The following is a 14228-nucleotide window of genomic DNA, read 5'->3' as shown; positions in this document are numbered from 1 at the left end:
GGATATATGTATATGTATAGCTGATTCACTTTGTTATAAAGCAGAAACTAACACACCACTGTAAAGCAATTATACTCCAATAATGATGTTTAAAAAAAAATGTTATCCTTTTCAAAAGAGTAACTCATCAGTGGCAAAATTACTTGAAGGAGTACTAATGATAAATTTGACATCTTTAAATGTTAAATTAAAAAAAAAGCATTTCAACTTCTTTCCATACAGAGTCTATTCATAATCTCTCTGCTAAAATTGAAGATTTACATTTTGTAACTTGACTGGAAAATACGTTGATCACTGAATATGAGAATATTAAGGCTCTTAGAGACTTGTCCCCAAATGATTTCCAGATGCAATCTCTTATATTTAATTATCTGTGTTGAATCCAGGTTTTGATTTTAATTTAAATGCTATAACCAGGTCATAAAAGATACATTCAACTTAACCAAGCATAACTGACATTCTCAGAACCCTGCAACCAAGTAAACCTTTTCAATCATATGAATAATATTAGAAACTGATTTTTCTTAATAACACAATAAGCCCTCAAATCTATGCCATTTCTCTTCTATATAATTTTTCTCCAGAGGAGGGAGGAGTTTCAATTTCTTTGTAATTTCCTCTATTTCTATAAAATGATGTTGGTCTACCAGAGCAATGAATTTTTTTAAAACTGGGCTTGCAGTAGAATTACCTGTGGAATGTAAAAAACAAGTTCCCCTACAAAACTGACAGATACTGAACCCCACTCCAGTCTTACTGACTTAGAATCCTCCCTAGTTAGAATTTGGCATGGCAAGTTTTAACTGCCTCATTCTCAGTTTAAGAAATATGTGGGTACTGTAATAGAATTATATTAGAGTCTTTTACATTAGATATATCTATACTATAGTCATACCATGTTGAAAAAGTTTCATTTGGGTATAAATCTATTACCTCTATAGCAACTAATTTCCATTTTTAGACAAGATTCTCAGTCTGTTCTTTGAGAAAGGAAACTGTATTATATGCATAATATAGCCAATGTGGAGGTTAAGCTCAAATGATGCATAATTTTTACTACAAGTTATTTTCTGGAAAATAAAGCATTTATCACAGACTGTATGCTTTAAAAGCTTTAACTGTAAAAGCAAAGCTTAAAGATCAAGCCATTCAGAAAGCAGAAAATTGTTCATGGCTTGTGAATTAAAAGGCAAGCCTTATATTTATTTAAAGAGGCTAGTTAATGAGACATAGAAATCTCTTCTAGGCACAGAAAGACAACATTATTTATTCTCCATAGTGCAGGCTAAAATGGACATCTAATTAAGCCGCTCCACTTCTAAAACCTTTCAGCGGTTTTCCCACTGATATTTTAGTGGTCTCCAGAAGGATCCCAACTCCCAATCGGATCTCTTCAAGGTTCTACAAATACACAAGGGAAGAATCTAATGATGGAATTTATAAGGTACATCCTAATACCCCAGAAACTACTGAGAGAAGAAAATATAGTGAACAGTTGAATATCACTTTCAATATGTCGTCCTTTGCAAAAAAATGATATATGCTGACTTGCCTGTGCTGGATTTTGTCATTATTAGCACTATTCTGAGGACACCATTACTATAGGGTCTTTCTAAACAAAGCAATCTATCTTTGTCAGTATGCTGTTTAGTACAGAAGAAAGTCACTAAGTGAACATGACCTCCCAGTTCTTAATAATTTTCCTAAGACTAGAAATTCCAATGATCAATTCAGTCACTTTCTCCTGTGGTTCCAAGATAGTTTCATGGTATATTATATTCCAAGAGGGCTATCATGTAGCTTCATGATTAATATTTTACCTTTGTTCAATGTTTTGTAGTTAAAATTTTTTTAATGTTATAATTGATACTTCATTATCTCCTTATCAACCAAGTATAAGGCATAATAAATATTATTTCCCCATTTAAGAAATGTGAAAATGAAACTACCCTAAGTATGTAAGCTATGAAGCAATTTCCCCCAAATCATACAGTTCCTGCATACATTTACATACTAATTATATTGCATATATATCTTTTGTTTATATGACATTTTACAGCTCACAAAGTGATTTCATATTCATGATTTAACTTGATCTTCACGACAATCCTGTCATTATTTCATGCTATACTGGACCAGTATGGTGTAGCTATTAAGAACATAAGTTGTAAAAGGAGACTGCCTGGATTTGAATACTGTTCCATCACTTTCTGGCAGTGTGTTTCCATTTTTCTTTACCTGAAAACTGAAATATAAATGAACCCTACAAATCTTCTACCTCCTGGTTCAGTGACTTTTCTATTATACTATATCACTTTAATTACATTAAATCAATGATACTACTCATTTACTTATTTTATGACGAATTTATTCAGTAAATACACAAAGCACGCTCTACTCTGAAATCTTTACCATGACCACGGAGGGGCTACCTGATTTCTAAATGAAGTCACAAGTCATGTGACTTTATTTAGAAATCACTGCAACAGGCTGTGACATGATCCATCTCAAAAGCAACCAAATACAAATTTTAGCACCTCAAGAAATGTAGCTTTTTAGAAACAACAGGGTCTTTGGCAAATTCTCAGATTGTAATGTCATGTTTCTTGGTCATTATTAGAACAGTCATATTTTAACCTGCTGTGAATATAAAGAGATAAAAAGTAAAATAGATGTTTTATTTATACCAATTTAAATGAAGCCCTCAACATATATCATTTCAATTTTTTATTCACAAATCACAGCATACTGACATAGTTACAATGTAAATTAGTCAAAAAAAATTAATCCCTATCACCAAGAAGCTTACATTCTTGTATGATATACAGACAACACCCCCCCACAACTAAATATATAACATAATAAATGATAAGAGCCATAAAAAAAATAAAGTACCAGGATAAGGGGATACAGTGATGGGCAGGTGCTATTAGATAAAGTAATTAAGGAAGAGGCCTCTCGGAGGAGGTAACATTTGAGCAGAGCACTGGATAAAGTAAGCAAGTGAGTTATGTGGGAAGAACATTCCAGTATAAATGAATGTTTTATGTGTTTGAGGAATGACAGGAAGGCCAGTGTTGCTGGCGAGCTGCAGGTGAAAGGGAGAGGGGTAGGAAATGATGTAGGAGAGGCAGCAAAGGGTCAGATCAGGTAGCCCCTTGCTGGTCATGGTAAAGATTTCAGATTTAATGTTAAATGTGGGGAAATACAGTGGGAGATTGAGAGAAGAGAAATCAAAGGACCAGGTTCACATTTTACAAGGATCACGCTGGCTTCTGTGTAAACAGACTACAGGGGGCAAGAGTAGAAGCAGAGCCCTATTAGGAGGCCATTTATTCAGAGAGTAAATATTTATTGAGCACCTACTAATAGCAGACATTGTTCTAGGTGCAGAGGATACAGCCGTAAATAGAACAGGCACAAGTTCCAGCCTTCTAACCTTACATTCTAGGAGCTATTGCACTAGCCCAGGCAAGAGATGACACTGACCTGGATTTAGGTGTACCAGTGGAAGTAATGAAAAGGGATCAGGTTTAGCATACATTCTGAAGACAAAGCCTACATAATTTGCTGAAAGAGTCAATGTGAGTGTGACAGGGTAAAGCCAAGAATGACTCCAGTGCTTTTGTCTTATGCCTGTAGGTGATGCCACCTATTCAGACAGGAAACTCAGTAGAAGGAGCAGGTTCTGGGGAAAAATGCAAGAGTTCCGTTTTTTGACATGTTAAATTTGAGATGTATCTTGGACACATAGGTAGAAAAGGTAGTGTAGGCAGCTAGAAATACAGATCTAGAGTTAAGGGGAAAGGCAGGGCTAGAGATAGTTTAGGAGTTAAGACAGTATTTAAAGACATAAGAATGGAAGAGTTTCAATCTGATTAAAATCTCCAGGTATTTGAATTTTACAGAAACTGCCCACGTGATCAGAATGTGCAGCCAGCAAAACCAATGACCTTAGGAGTGAGAATATAAAGAAAGGAAAAGTCTGAGGAGACAGCTCTGGAACATCTGAGCATTAACCACATGATCTACAAATATATTCAAATAATCCTTGTACACTTTATGGTGAAGCTAATATATGACATAGAATCTTCACCAACATTACTGAGAATACGCAATTTGAATTTAATTTGTCATCTTCTGAGTAAAATGGTTCACTACCGGACATTCATTTTAAAGATTAAGACCGCATAAATGAATCTGAGTCTAATACTTCTTTTGCTACATTTTAACTGAAAAGAATGGGATAGCCAAAAGAAAAAAGTGTATGAAATAATTTTTTCAAATTGCTGATATTTTTAACTTTCTGAGATAAATATCTAGATCATTAATTTTTCGGATTTTCTGCTTTTCTAATATATGTATCTAAAACTAAAGTTTTTTAAAGCATATTTTATATACTACTAAAGATAAAAGTTTTATTATATTTTGTTTTTTATTATTTCCGTTTAAAATATTTTCCAGTTTCATGTGATTTTCTGACTTAAAGGCTACTTAGGAGTATATTAATATCCCAACACTTGGGGATTTTGATTTTCTAAGTTATCTTTTAGCTATCATTTTCTATGTTATTTTATAATTGATTAATTCTACTATGGTCCCAGTAATTGAAATCTTTTGACATTTGTTGAGATCTGTTCTATGGATCAGCATATTGTCAATCTGGCAAATAATCCATGTGTACCTGAAAACAATATGTATTCTGCAATTTGGGGGTGCGGTGCTCATATATATGTCTATTTTGTCTGTTGGCTTATTTACTTATTTATTTCCTCATTCATTCAATAAATAAGTCAAAACCTTAAAGTGGCTTTTTAAACTTAAGAAGGAAACTAAAAGATGTTCCATAAACTGAAGAAATATAGTGATTATGGAAAATTAAGTTATATCTCCAGGCCTCAAAAGGCATTCTATACTTGGGATTATTCTTCTCAGGACACTGACACCCTGCAACATTTTTCGTTTCCTGGTTATAATAGGCTGTTTCATCCCATGTTTCACTAAGTTAATAGGAAGCAGTTTACCTGATTTTCATCCTGTACTTCCATGTTGTATTGGTCACCTGGCTGAACTTCCGCGACCTTCTCTCCAAGGAGGAAACCCAGACGAGTCATGAGTGTGTTTGCTGCCTCATCTACCGAGGGAGGGGGACCAAGTTCTTGTTCAGCATCACCTATAACAGGAAGACATTGAAACACCTGAATCTATCAAAATAAAATGGCCAGTTTTGCAACTATTTTTACATTCAGTTTGGTCATTTCCTTTGTTTTCACATTCTAAATGCAAAATTACTAGGTCCCTGACTAGAAGCTGATTTTTCCACTGTTACATATTATAATTGATAGTCTACTCAGAATCCTCAATATATTTACTTTAAACCCTTGAATTTGAGAGAATGTTTTTGTAACTCACTGAATAGAAGTTTCCCATTTCTTTGGCAGTTAGCCTTCCAATACAAGTCCTAGTCTTGGGATCTAGTCCTGGCCATAATCACCACCTTCATTCAGGTTCTTTTATCTTTTTTTTTCCTTACAGTTCGTGTAAATATCCTTTTTTATTTTAAAATCAGTTCAAACTTACAAAAAAGTTTCACGAATAGTACAAAGAATATTTTTTTCCTTAACCATGTGAAAATATAGACATGATATCCCATCAGGCCCAGACAGTATGCATTTCCTATAAACAAGCAATTCTCTTACATAACCACAGTACTAGCAGAGAAATCAGGAACCTAACATTTTACGTTATTATGATCTCATCCACAGACCCCATTTAAGTTTTGATATTTATCCAGTAATGTCATTTCTAGCAAAAAGATCCAATTCAGGATTAAGCAACTGCACTTAGTTCTTAGTTCTCTTTGACTCCTTTAATCTCGAACAGTTCCTCAGTCTCTTCTTAACTTTCATGATCTTGACACTTCTGAAGATTACAGGCCAGCTATTTTGCACAGTGTCCCTCAATCTGAAGTTATCTCATGATTTAATTCAGGTTATGCATTTTTTGGCAGGACTATTGCAAAAGCAATGCTGTGTTAACTTTGATCACTTGGTTATGGCAGTGTTTGCCAGATATTTCCACTCTAAAATTATACTCTTTCTCTTTGTAATTAATAAGTATGTAATGGGGGAATACTCTGAAAGTATGTAAGTATACCATTCTTCAACAAACTTTTAAATTAAAAAAAATTTTTGTGATAAAAATACACGTAACAAAATTTGCCATTTTAACCATTTTTAAGTGTACGATTCAGTGGCATTAAGTACGTTCACAATGTTGTGCAACCATCTCCATTTTCAGAACTTTTTAATCATCCCCCAGGGAAACTCTGTATCCACTAAATAAAACTCCCCAATCTCCCCTCTTACTAGCCCCTAGTAACCTCTATTCTACTTTCTGTCTCTGAATTTGCTTATTCTAGGTACCCCATATAAGAGGAATCACACAGTATTTGTCCTTTTATGTCTAACTTATCTCACTTTGTAAATTTTCAAGGTTCATCCCATGTTAGATCATGTATCAGAATTTCACCCCTTTTTATGACTGACTCCATTTTATGTACATACCACATTTAGTTTATCTATTCATCTGTCCATCAAGTTGGACACTGAGCTGTTTCCATCTATTAGATATTATGAATAATGATAGTATGAACATTGGTGTACAAGTAGCAGTCTGAATCTCTCCTCAATAAACTTTTGCCCACTATTTTTAGCATCCATTAATGTTTCTTGGTAGAATTACTATCATGCTTGCCAAATAGTGATATTTTATAAATCCATCACTCTTCTATAGTTTAGTTTCTTTTCCTTTACCTATCTACCTACCTATCTGAACTCAAAGACTCCTATCTTACTCAATGAGTTATAACCTGTTACTATTATTTATTTTGATGCTCAAATTGTCCCAAAGTTGTCCATGTAAGCCCTTTCGATTTGGCTCCTGTAACCTTCTGATATAGCCCTGTCATTTTCTGGTACTTCTTTGCTTTCTGGCATCAGAAGTTCCAGGCTCATCTTGTCCTTTCCCTGCCGTAGCCCTAGAATCAGTCCTTTTCCCAAGAAAGGGTGATTTTTCTTTTTTTTTTTTTTTTTTAGTGGGGAAAGGTATTTAGAATATCAGGTATGCTCATTGCGATCAGGATGTCACTGCCCCCCAGGTCCACTCCGTCGACAGAGTTAGGCAGTATGCTCATACACTTATATACATACACACAACGCTATATTCACTTTTATTTGTAAATCCATATACAAACATACACTCTAAATGTTCACAAAGATGCTCCAATTCCAATTCAATACCATCGGGTTAATTCTAGATTTCTTCCTTTCCAAAGTTATAACTCTGTTCTCCAATAGTGAAAAATCTGGTTCTCACTTTCCTTAGTTAATACTACACTTATTTAATCTATCCCCCTACATGTAACAAATCTCACTGCTGCTCATTGCCACCCTGCACACAGGTGCACTACTCACCCTGGTTGGGTTGCTACCCTATGCCAGATAGCCCTGAGCTATCATTTCCCCCATAGTCAGGGTCATTTTTTCAAAATAATTCATATACCATAAACTCTATCCTCTTAAAGTATACCGTTCAATGGCTTTAGTCTCTTCATAAGTTTATGGATCCATCACCACTTTCTAATTCCAGAATACTTTCATCACTCCGAAAAGAAACCCCATTCAGGTTCATTTTTTTTGGCCTGGAATTTAGACCCCTAAAATTCCTGATCTCTGGCATTCATTTTAATCCTGTGCTTCCAGACTGCTACACTCTTTCCATACAATTAGCTTTTAACGCAATTTTCTTTTTTTCTTTTTTAACAGCTCAGCTTTTTATTGAACGTGTTACTAAAGAGGTTTAGTCTAAAAGACCAAAGCCCACGTCATCATCAGATTCCTCTTTCTTTGCTTCCACTTTCTTCTCCTCAGCTGGGGCAGCAGTGGTGGGGGGGGCAGCAGCTTTTTATTGAACGTGTTACTAAAGAGGTTTAGTCTAAAAGACCAAAGCCCACGTCATCATCAGATTCCTCTTTCTTTGCTTCCACTTTCTTCTCCTCAGCTGGGGCAGCAGTGGTGGAGGGGGCAGGTCCACCTGCCCCCACATTGCAGATGAGGCTCCCAATGTTGACACTGGCCAAAGCCTAGCCAGAAAAGTTCAACATTTACACTGGCTGCCTTAATGAGGGCATTGATCTTATCCTCGGTGACTGTCACCTCATTGTCGGGCAGGATGAGGGCCGAGGAGATGCAGGTGAGCTCCGAGTTGGAGGCCATGGTGCGGGCGAATGCTAGGCAGGGGCTGCCGGGCATGGTGCAGTCGCCAGATGAAGTGAGGGCCTACACCCCAATGCAGCCTTAGCTTCCTCGGAAGGACCGAGCACCTTAGCAGCAGCTGAGGAAGCGTAATTTTCTTTCTATTTAGGCTATTTTTCAGTGGTTACCAACTACAGGAATTATTCTTTTTCAAACCTTTTCACTGAGGGATGCTGAACAATGTCAGTATGAGGTTTTTCCTTGGACGCAATTTATTTCCAAATAGATAATTTATAGTTATTTATAGACACAAAAAATAGCCAGGGAACTCAAGATGATCTATTTTAAATGTGATGCAGAACTAATTTACCTAAACTGAGTATCTCTTTACATTAACCTGATTCATTGTCAACATTTTTTCAGATTTTGTTTTATGTTCAGATGCATTCAGTCTAACCTGTTAACAATCCACAGTAGCACATACCCTATATAGGATATTACAAAAATCTTTTTTTTTTTTTTGGAGTCAGATATGTCCTTTCACCATAGCAAGCATTAACTAGAGTACCATACGGTTTGATGCTAAAATATAATAGCTTAATTTTTTAGGATATTCAGTGTTACACATTAAATCACTACTAATGGCAAGAAAGTGAGGTTTATGTTCCTATTATTCAATTTAACATTTATCTTAACTTCTCTACTAAAGTCACAAGCTGCAGTTCAGAGGAAGGGACTACAGGTGTATCCTTGTATAGTATTACTGAACTCAAGGGCTCCATCTGTGGAAAATCTATATAGAATTCTCACTGAGGACTTCCCTGGTGGCACAGTGGTTAAGAAACCGCCTGCCACTGCAGGGGATATGGGTTCAAGCCCTGCTCTGGGAAGATCCCACACGCCGTGGAGTAACTAAGCCCACGCAACACAACTACTGAGCCTGCGCTCTAGAACCTGCGAGCCACAACTACTGAGCCCGCGTGCCACAACTACTGAAGCCCTCGTGCCTAGAGCCTGTGCTCTGCAACAAGACAAGCCACCACAATGAGAAGCCCGCGCACCACAATGAAGAGTAGCCCCCGCTTGCCACAACTAGAGAAAGCCCATGCACAGCAACGAAGGCCCAATGCAGACAAAATAAATAATAAATTAATTAATTAATTTAAAAAAAAAAAAGAAAAAGAAAGTGCCTAGACTGGCATTCAAACCTAATTCTACCAGTGTTAAAGTCCCATTAAAAAAAAAAAAAGAATTCTCATTGAAATTATGCCAGAGTAGAAAAACAGGATCTATATTCCCTTCCCTACTTCTCTGCAAGAGGCAACAAAAATGGATTTCTCTGCCACAGACCAGAAAGATATCCCAGGGGCTTTATTACCTCTATAATGTCCAACATTATAGACAGTTCCTTATCTCTCTACCTCTGCCCAACTATAATACTCTAACATAAAATCTCAGGAAAAAGCTGTGTTACAAATGCATCTTCAAAACAAGTACCTTAAATTTAAAAAATAATACAAATGAATGTATATACAAAACAGAAACAGAGTTACAGAGATAGAAAACAAACCTGTGGTTCCCAAAGGGGAGGGGGAAGGGTGGAGGGACAAATTAGGCGTATGAGATTAACAGATACAAACTACTATATATAAGTAGATGAGCAACAAGGGTATACTATATAGCACAGGGAATTATACCCATTATCTTGTAATAATCTATAATGGAATATAATCTGCAAAGACACTGAATCATTATGCTGTACACCTGAAGCTAACACAATATTGTAAATCAACTATACTTCAATTAAAAACAAACAAATCCCCCATCCGTCATTCAAGCAAATTTCCACCTTTAAACACTTGCTATGAAGAATTTTTCATTTCGTTACCACAGTGTGTAGAATTTCTAAACTACTGAGTTAACTATTTAATATTATTAAAATTTATCAAAGTCTACTATGATAACAAGGATATTTATAGCATTTGAAATTTGAAATAAACAGCTTCAGGTTAAAATGCTAAATGTAATTCTGAAGACGTCTATAATAAAATGTAAAAGTCCCTGACCTCTTTAAATTTCACAACATACTACTACACTATATACAAATGGCAGGCAAGAGGCTATAATTATATTATTATTTCATGCATTATTTGCAAAAGTCCAAATGTTACTCACTTAAGAAAGAGGCTAGGGGAAAAGAAAACAAACTCCTCCTTTTTCTTCTAGGCTCTTATACTCATGTTACTCTTAGTCTTACTATATCACTCTATTTCTCTTAAGTGCTTTTTTTCCTAAATATTAGTTTCTTAAAAAGATACTAATATTTATTATTTTTAAGAAGTCCACAAGCTCATATACTTTATATACATTAAAGTATTTATGGGAGAAATGATATAATGACCAGGTTTTGCTGAAATTACTACAGAAAAAAATGGAGAAGATATAGATAAAACAAAGTTGTCAAAATTATTGAAGCTAGGAAATGACTACATAGTAGGGCATTATTTTATTCTCTGTTTGTGAATGTCTGGAACTTGAGGAAAAAACTCTGTGCAGGGAAGTTTCTTTTAAATAACTTAGCAGTTCTCATCTGGTGACAATTTTGCTCCCCAGGGAACGTTTGGCAATAAGTGGAGATATTTCTGGTTGTCACACTGCAGGGAGCGGTGTTGCTACTGGCATCTAGTAGGTAGAGGCCAGGGACTCTGCCAAACATCCTACAATACGCAAGACAGCTCTCCACAATAAAGGATTATCTTAGCCCCGAAAGCCATTAAATAGTATTGAGGTTGAGAAACCCTGAAACAGCTAGAATCACCTTATCCTTTAAAATCTGTCAAATTGGATGAACTCTTAACACACAGTCAGTAGGAAAACCAGTGTCCAACCTGTTACTTCCATGGAGTCTTAAAATTACTTCAATTTCTAACTTACAATGAATTTTTAGTCTTTGGGCTATTTCTTTCCTGAGTGTAGGGTCTGTTTTCTGCACTACCAGATTCTGCTGTAATCTTTTCAGTCTTCAATGAACCTTAGTCTTATGGTGGTGCGCGGACAGGACTTTACTGGGGTTACAGTGTGTTTGTTAAGGGTGGGGGATTATATCATGGCACAGAACAATTAAATTAAACTAAAAAATATGATATATCTCAAATTTTCAGATTACCTTTTATTAATCATAATAACAGCTAGCACATATGGGGATTAATTATATGCCAGGTACTGTTTCTAAGTATTTTATATACATTAACTCTTTTAATGATCATAACCACCCTACGAGGTAGGCACATATCCCCTTTTTATGAATAAAGAAAGTGAAGCACAGAGGGATGAGTAACTTAGCCAAATTCATAAGCTAGTAAGTAGCTGATCCAGGAAATCTGGATCTAGAACTCAGGCTCTTAACCCCTAAGCTCTACTGTCATCCTTGATTCCAGTCTCTCGCCGTTTTGCTGGGCATCACTTCCTGCCTCCCCTCTGCCCAGGGTATTTGTTCAAAACTCTCTAAATTTCTCTTAAATCCTCATACCAAATATTTTACCTATCCTTCTGTCTCATCCATGACCATCCAGGCGATGTGAAGAAGGTGTCATCTTCATAACCAAACACGCCCAATTAAGGTTATGTCCCTAAACAAAGACAGTTCTTTTCTTGAGTGGAATTCTACTGTGACTCCTTTAATAATGATGAATTTGGAGTATGATACACAAAACAAGATGGCTGGTAGGTTGTTGGAAAATAATCACCGTGACACTATTATACACAAAATAAATCGTATCATTCATACATTATGTTGATTAAAACTCTTGAAATTTATCTTGGCTATTTGGGAGCAGTGTGTTTATGCAATAGGCTTTGCTCCCAGAACACTGAACGAGGAATACAGCACCATAAAACTAAAGGATTCTTATGTTTGGATTTTTTTTTTCCACAGCAGAAGTGGTTACTGAATGTTTATCAAATGCCTTTTTTAGCCTCTAAGAAGAAAACTAGTAGTTTTTATTTCTCTTACAGCTATTAGTATAATGAACTACTTTAATGGATTTTGTAATTTTGAAAAGCTTTCATTAAAGTTAATAGGAATTATTATTAAACATTAAAAAAATAAAGGATCTAAAATTCACATGGGAATGGAAAGGTCCAGGAATAGTAAAGAAAATGTGAAGAAGAATGACTGCTATTACTTAATATCAAGGCTTAATCTAATGCTAAAGTAATTAAGACAGAGTATGATTGGTACAAGCATAGATAAAATGACCAGGAGAACAGAATAAAGAATCCAGAAACATACCTACACATGTATAATCACTTTATTGGGACAGAGATGCCATTGCAATATTTTAGTAATCAAATGACGTTTTCAATCATTGGTGACAGATCAATATGTATGAATAAAAATGAAACCTGTCCCTACCTCATCCCATACACAAAAATCAATTCCAGGTGGATAAAAGACCCAAATACGAAAGATGATACATTTTCTGGAAGATAGCCTAATAGAATATCTTCATGAACTAGGACTAGGCAAAGATTTCTTAAACAGAACACAAAAAAGAAAAGATGGGTAAGTTTATTAATGAGAAAAACTTCTGTTCACCAAAGACCCCATTAAAATAGTAAAAAGGCAAGCCATAGAGTGGGAAAAATATCTTTAATTCATACATCCAACAAAGGACTTGTATTTGGAATATACAAAGAACTCGTACAAATCAATAAGAAAAATAAAGACAATACAATTAAAAGATGAACAAAAGAAATTCCACACGGGAATTTACAAAATTCCTGTTTTATACAAAATGTTCAACATTGTACGGAAATGAAAATCAAAACCACAATGAGATACCACTACGTATGTGTAGTGCAGGACAGCACACAAAAGAAACAAACCAAAAACACCTGATAATATGGGGGTAAAAGGACAGTTAAATCCTGTTGTACTGGTGTGAATGTAAACTGGTAGCATCAAATTTGGAAAAAAATTTAGACTGGGGACTGAAACCCCATGACCCAGCAAGTCTACTACTAGGTATATACCAAAAGGAAAAGTATACGTAGGGGCATCAAAATAGATGTAACAAACATTCATAGAATTGCTCATAATAACCAAAGTTGAAAATGCCCATCAACAGTAGACATACAATGAAATACGACAGCAATGAAAGAGAATCTCACAAACATACTACTAAACAAAAGAAGACAGACTCAAAGGAGTACATACTAAATGACTTCATTTATATAAAGTTTGAAAACTGGTAAAAGAAATCATTGATAATGCAGTCAGAACAGTGGTCAAACTTATAGGGAGTGGATTACGATGCAGAGGAAACATGAGGAAAGGTTCTGAGGTGCTGGTAATGTTCTATGTCTTGCTTTAGGTAGTGGCTAAACAAGTGTGTTCACTTCTGAAAATTTCATAGAGCTGCATAATTATTATTTGTATACCTTTCTTTAATTATGTTATATTTTAATTTTCAAAAATTACAGAAAATGTATTAAGGACATAGGACACTGGGTTTGAGAATGAAACAATATTCACAATACTTTTTTTTCCTCCAAGAAAGAAGTCTACAGCTGTGAAAAACTAATTAATGCTATATATAATTAAAAATTGAGTGTAAAATAAAAAATTATCTGACCACTCCCCTCTTACATTGGTTAACTTAAAGTGGAGCAATGACCTAAGGATAATGAGAAGCCAGTATATACAAGAAGTATTTTGTAAATTAAAGGAAGTAGTAGAGAGAACAGAGAAAAAAATATTTAAACTTGTTCTGGAAAGATGGAGGAAGAAAAGGAGGAAAGAAGGTTTTTTGCAGGAGGCCATACTTGTTTGATTTTTTTTTAAACATCTTTATTGGAGTATAACTGCTTTACAATGGTGTGTTAGTTTCTGCTTTATAACAAAGTGAATCAGTTATACATATACATATGTTCCCATATCTCTTCCCTCTTGCGTCTCCCTCCCTCCCACCC

The 14228-nt window shown here is 35.2% G+C and overlaps 1 protein-coding gene and 1 pseudogene across 8 annotated transcripts in view; both read right to left on the bottom strand.

Annotated features, from left to right (window-relative positions):
• Positions 1-14228, bottom strand: part of TANC2 (tetratricopeptide repeat, ankyrin repeat and coiled-coil containing 2) — a 374683-nt gene that overhangs the window by 148933 nt on the left and 211522 nt on the right. For all 8 annotated transcript variants that reach the window (XM_024130199.3, XM_028499426.2, XM_024130198.3 and 5 more), the window contains one exon: positions 5025-5173. In XM_024130199.3, the coding sequence (XP_023985967.1) occupies positions 5025-5173 (149 nt within the window). The remainder of the gene's footprint in view (positions 1-5024; positions 5174-14228) is intronic.
• LOC102979115 (60S acidic ribosomal protein P1-like) lies at positions 7861-8731 on the bottom strand (annotated as a pseudogene).

This window comes from Physeter macrocephalus, chromosome 14, assembly GCF_002837175.3.
Source record: "Physeter macrocephalus isolate SW-GA chromosome 14, ASM283717v5, whole genome shotgun sequence".
Taxonomy (NCBI): Eukaryota; Metazoa; Chordata; class Mammalia; order Artiodactyla; family Physeteridae; genus Physeter; species Physeter macrocephalus.
This window is presented reverse-complemented; position numbering and strand designations above follow the sequence as displayed.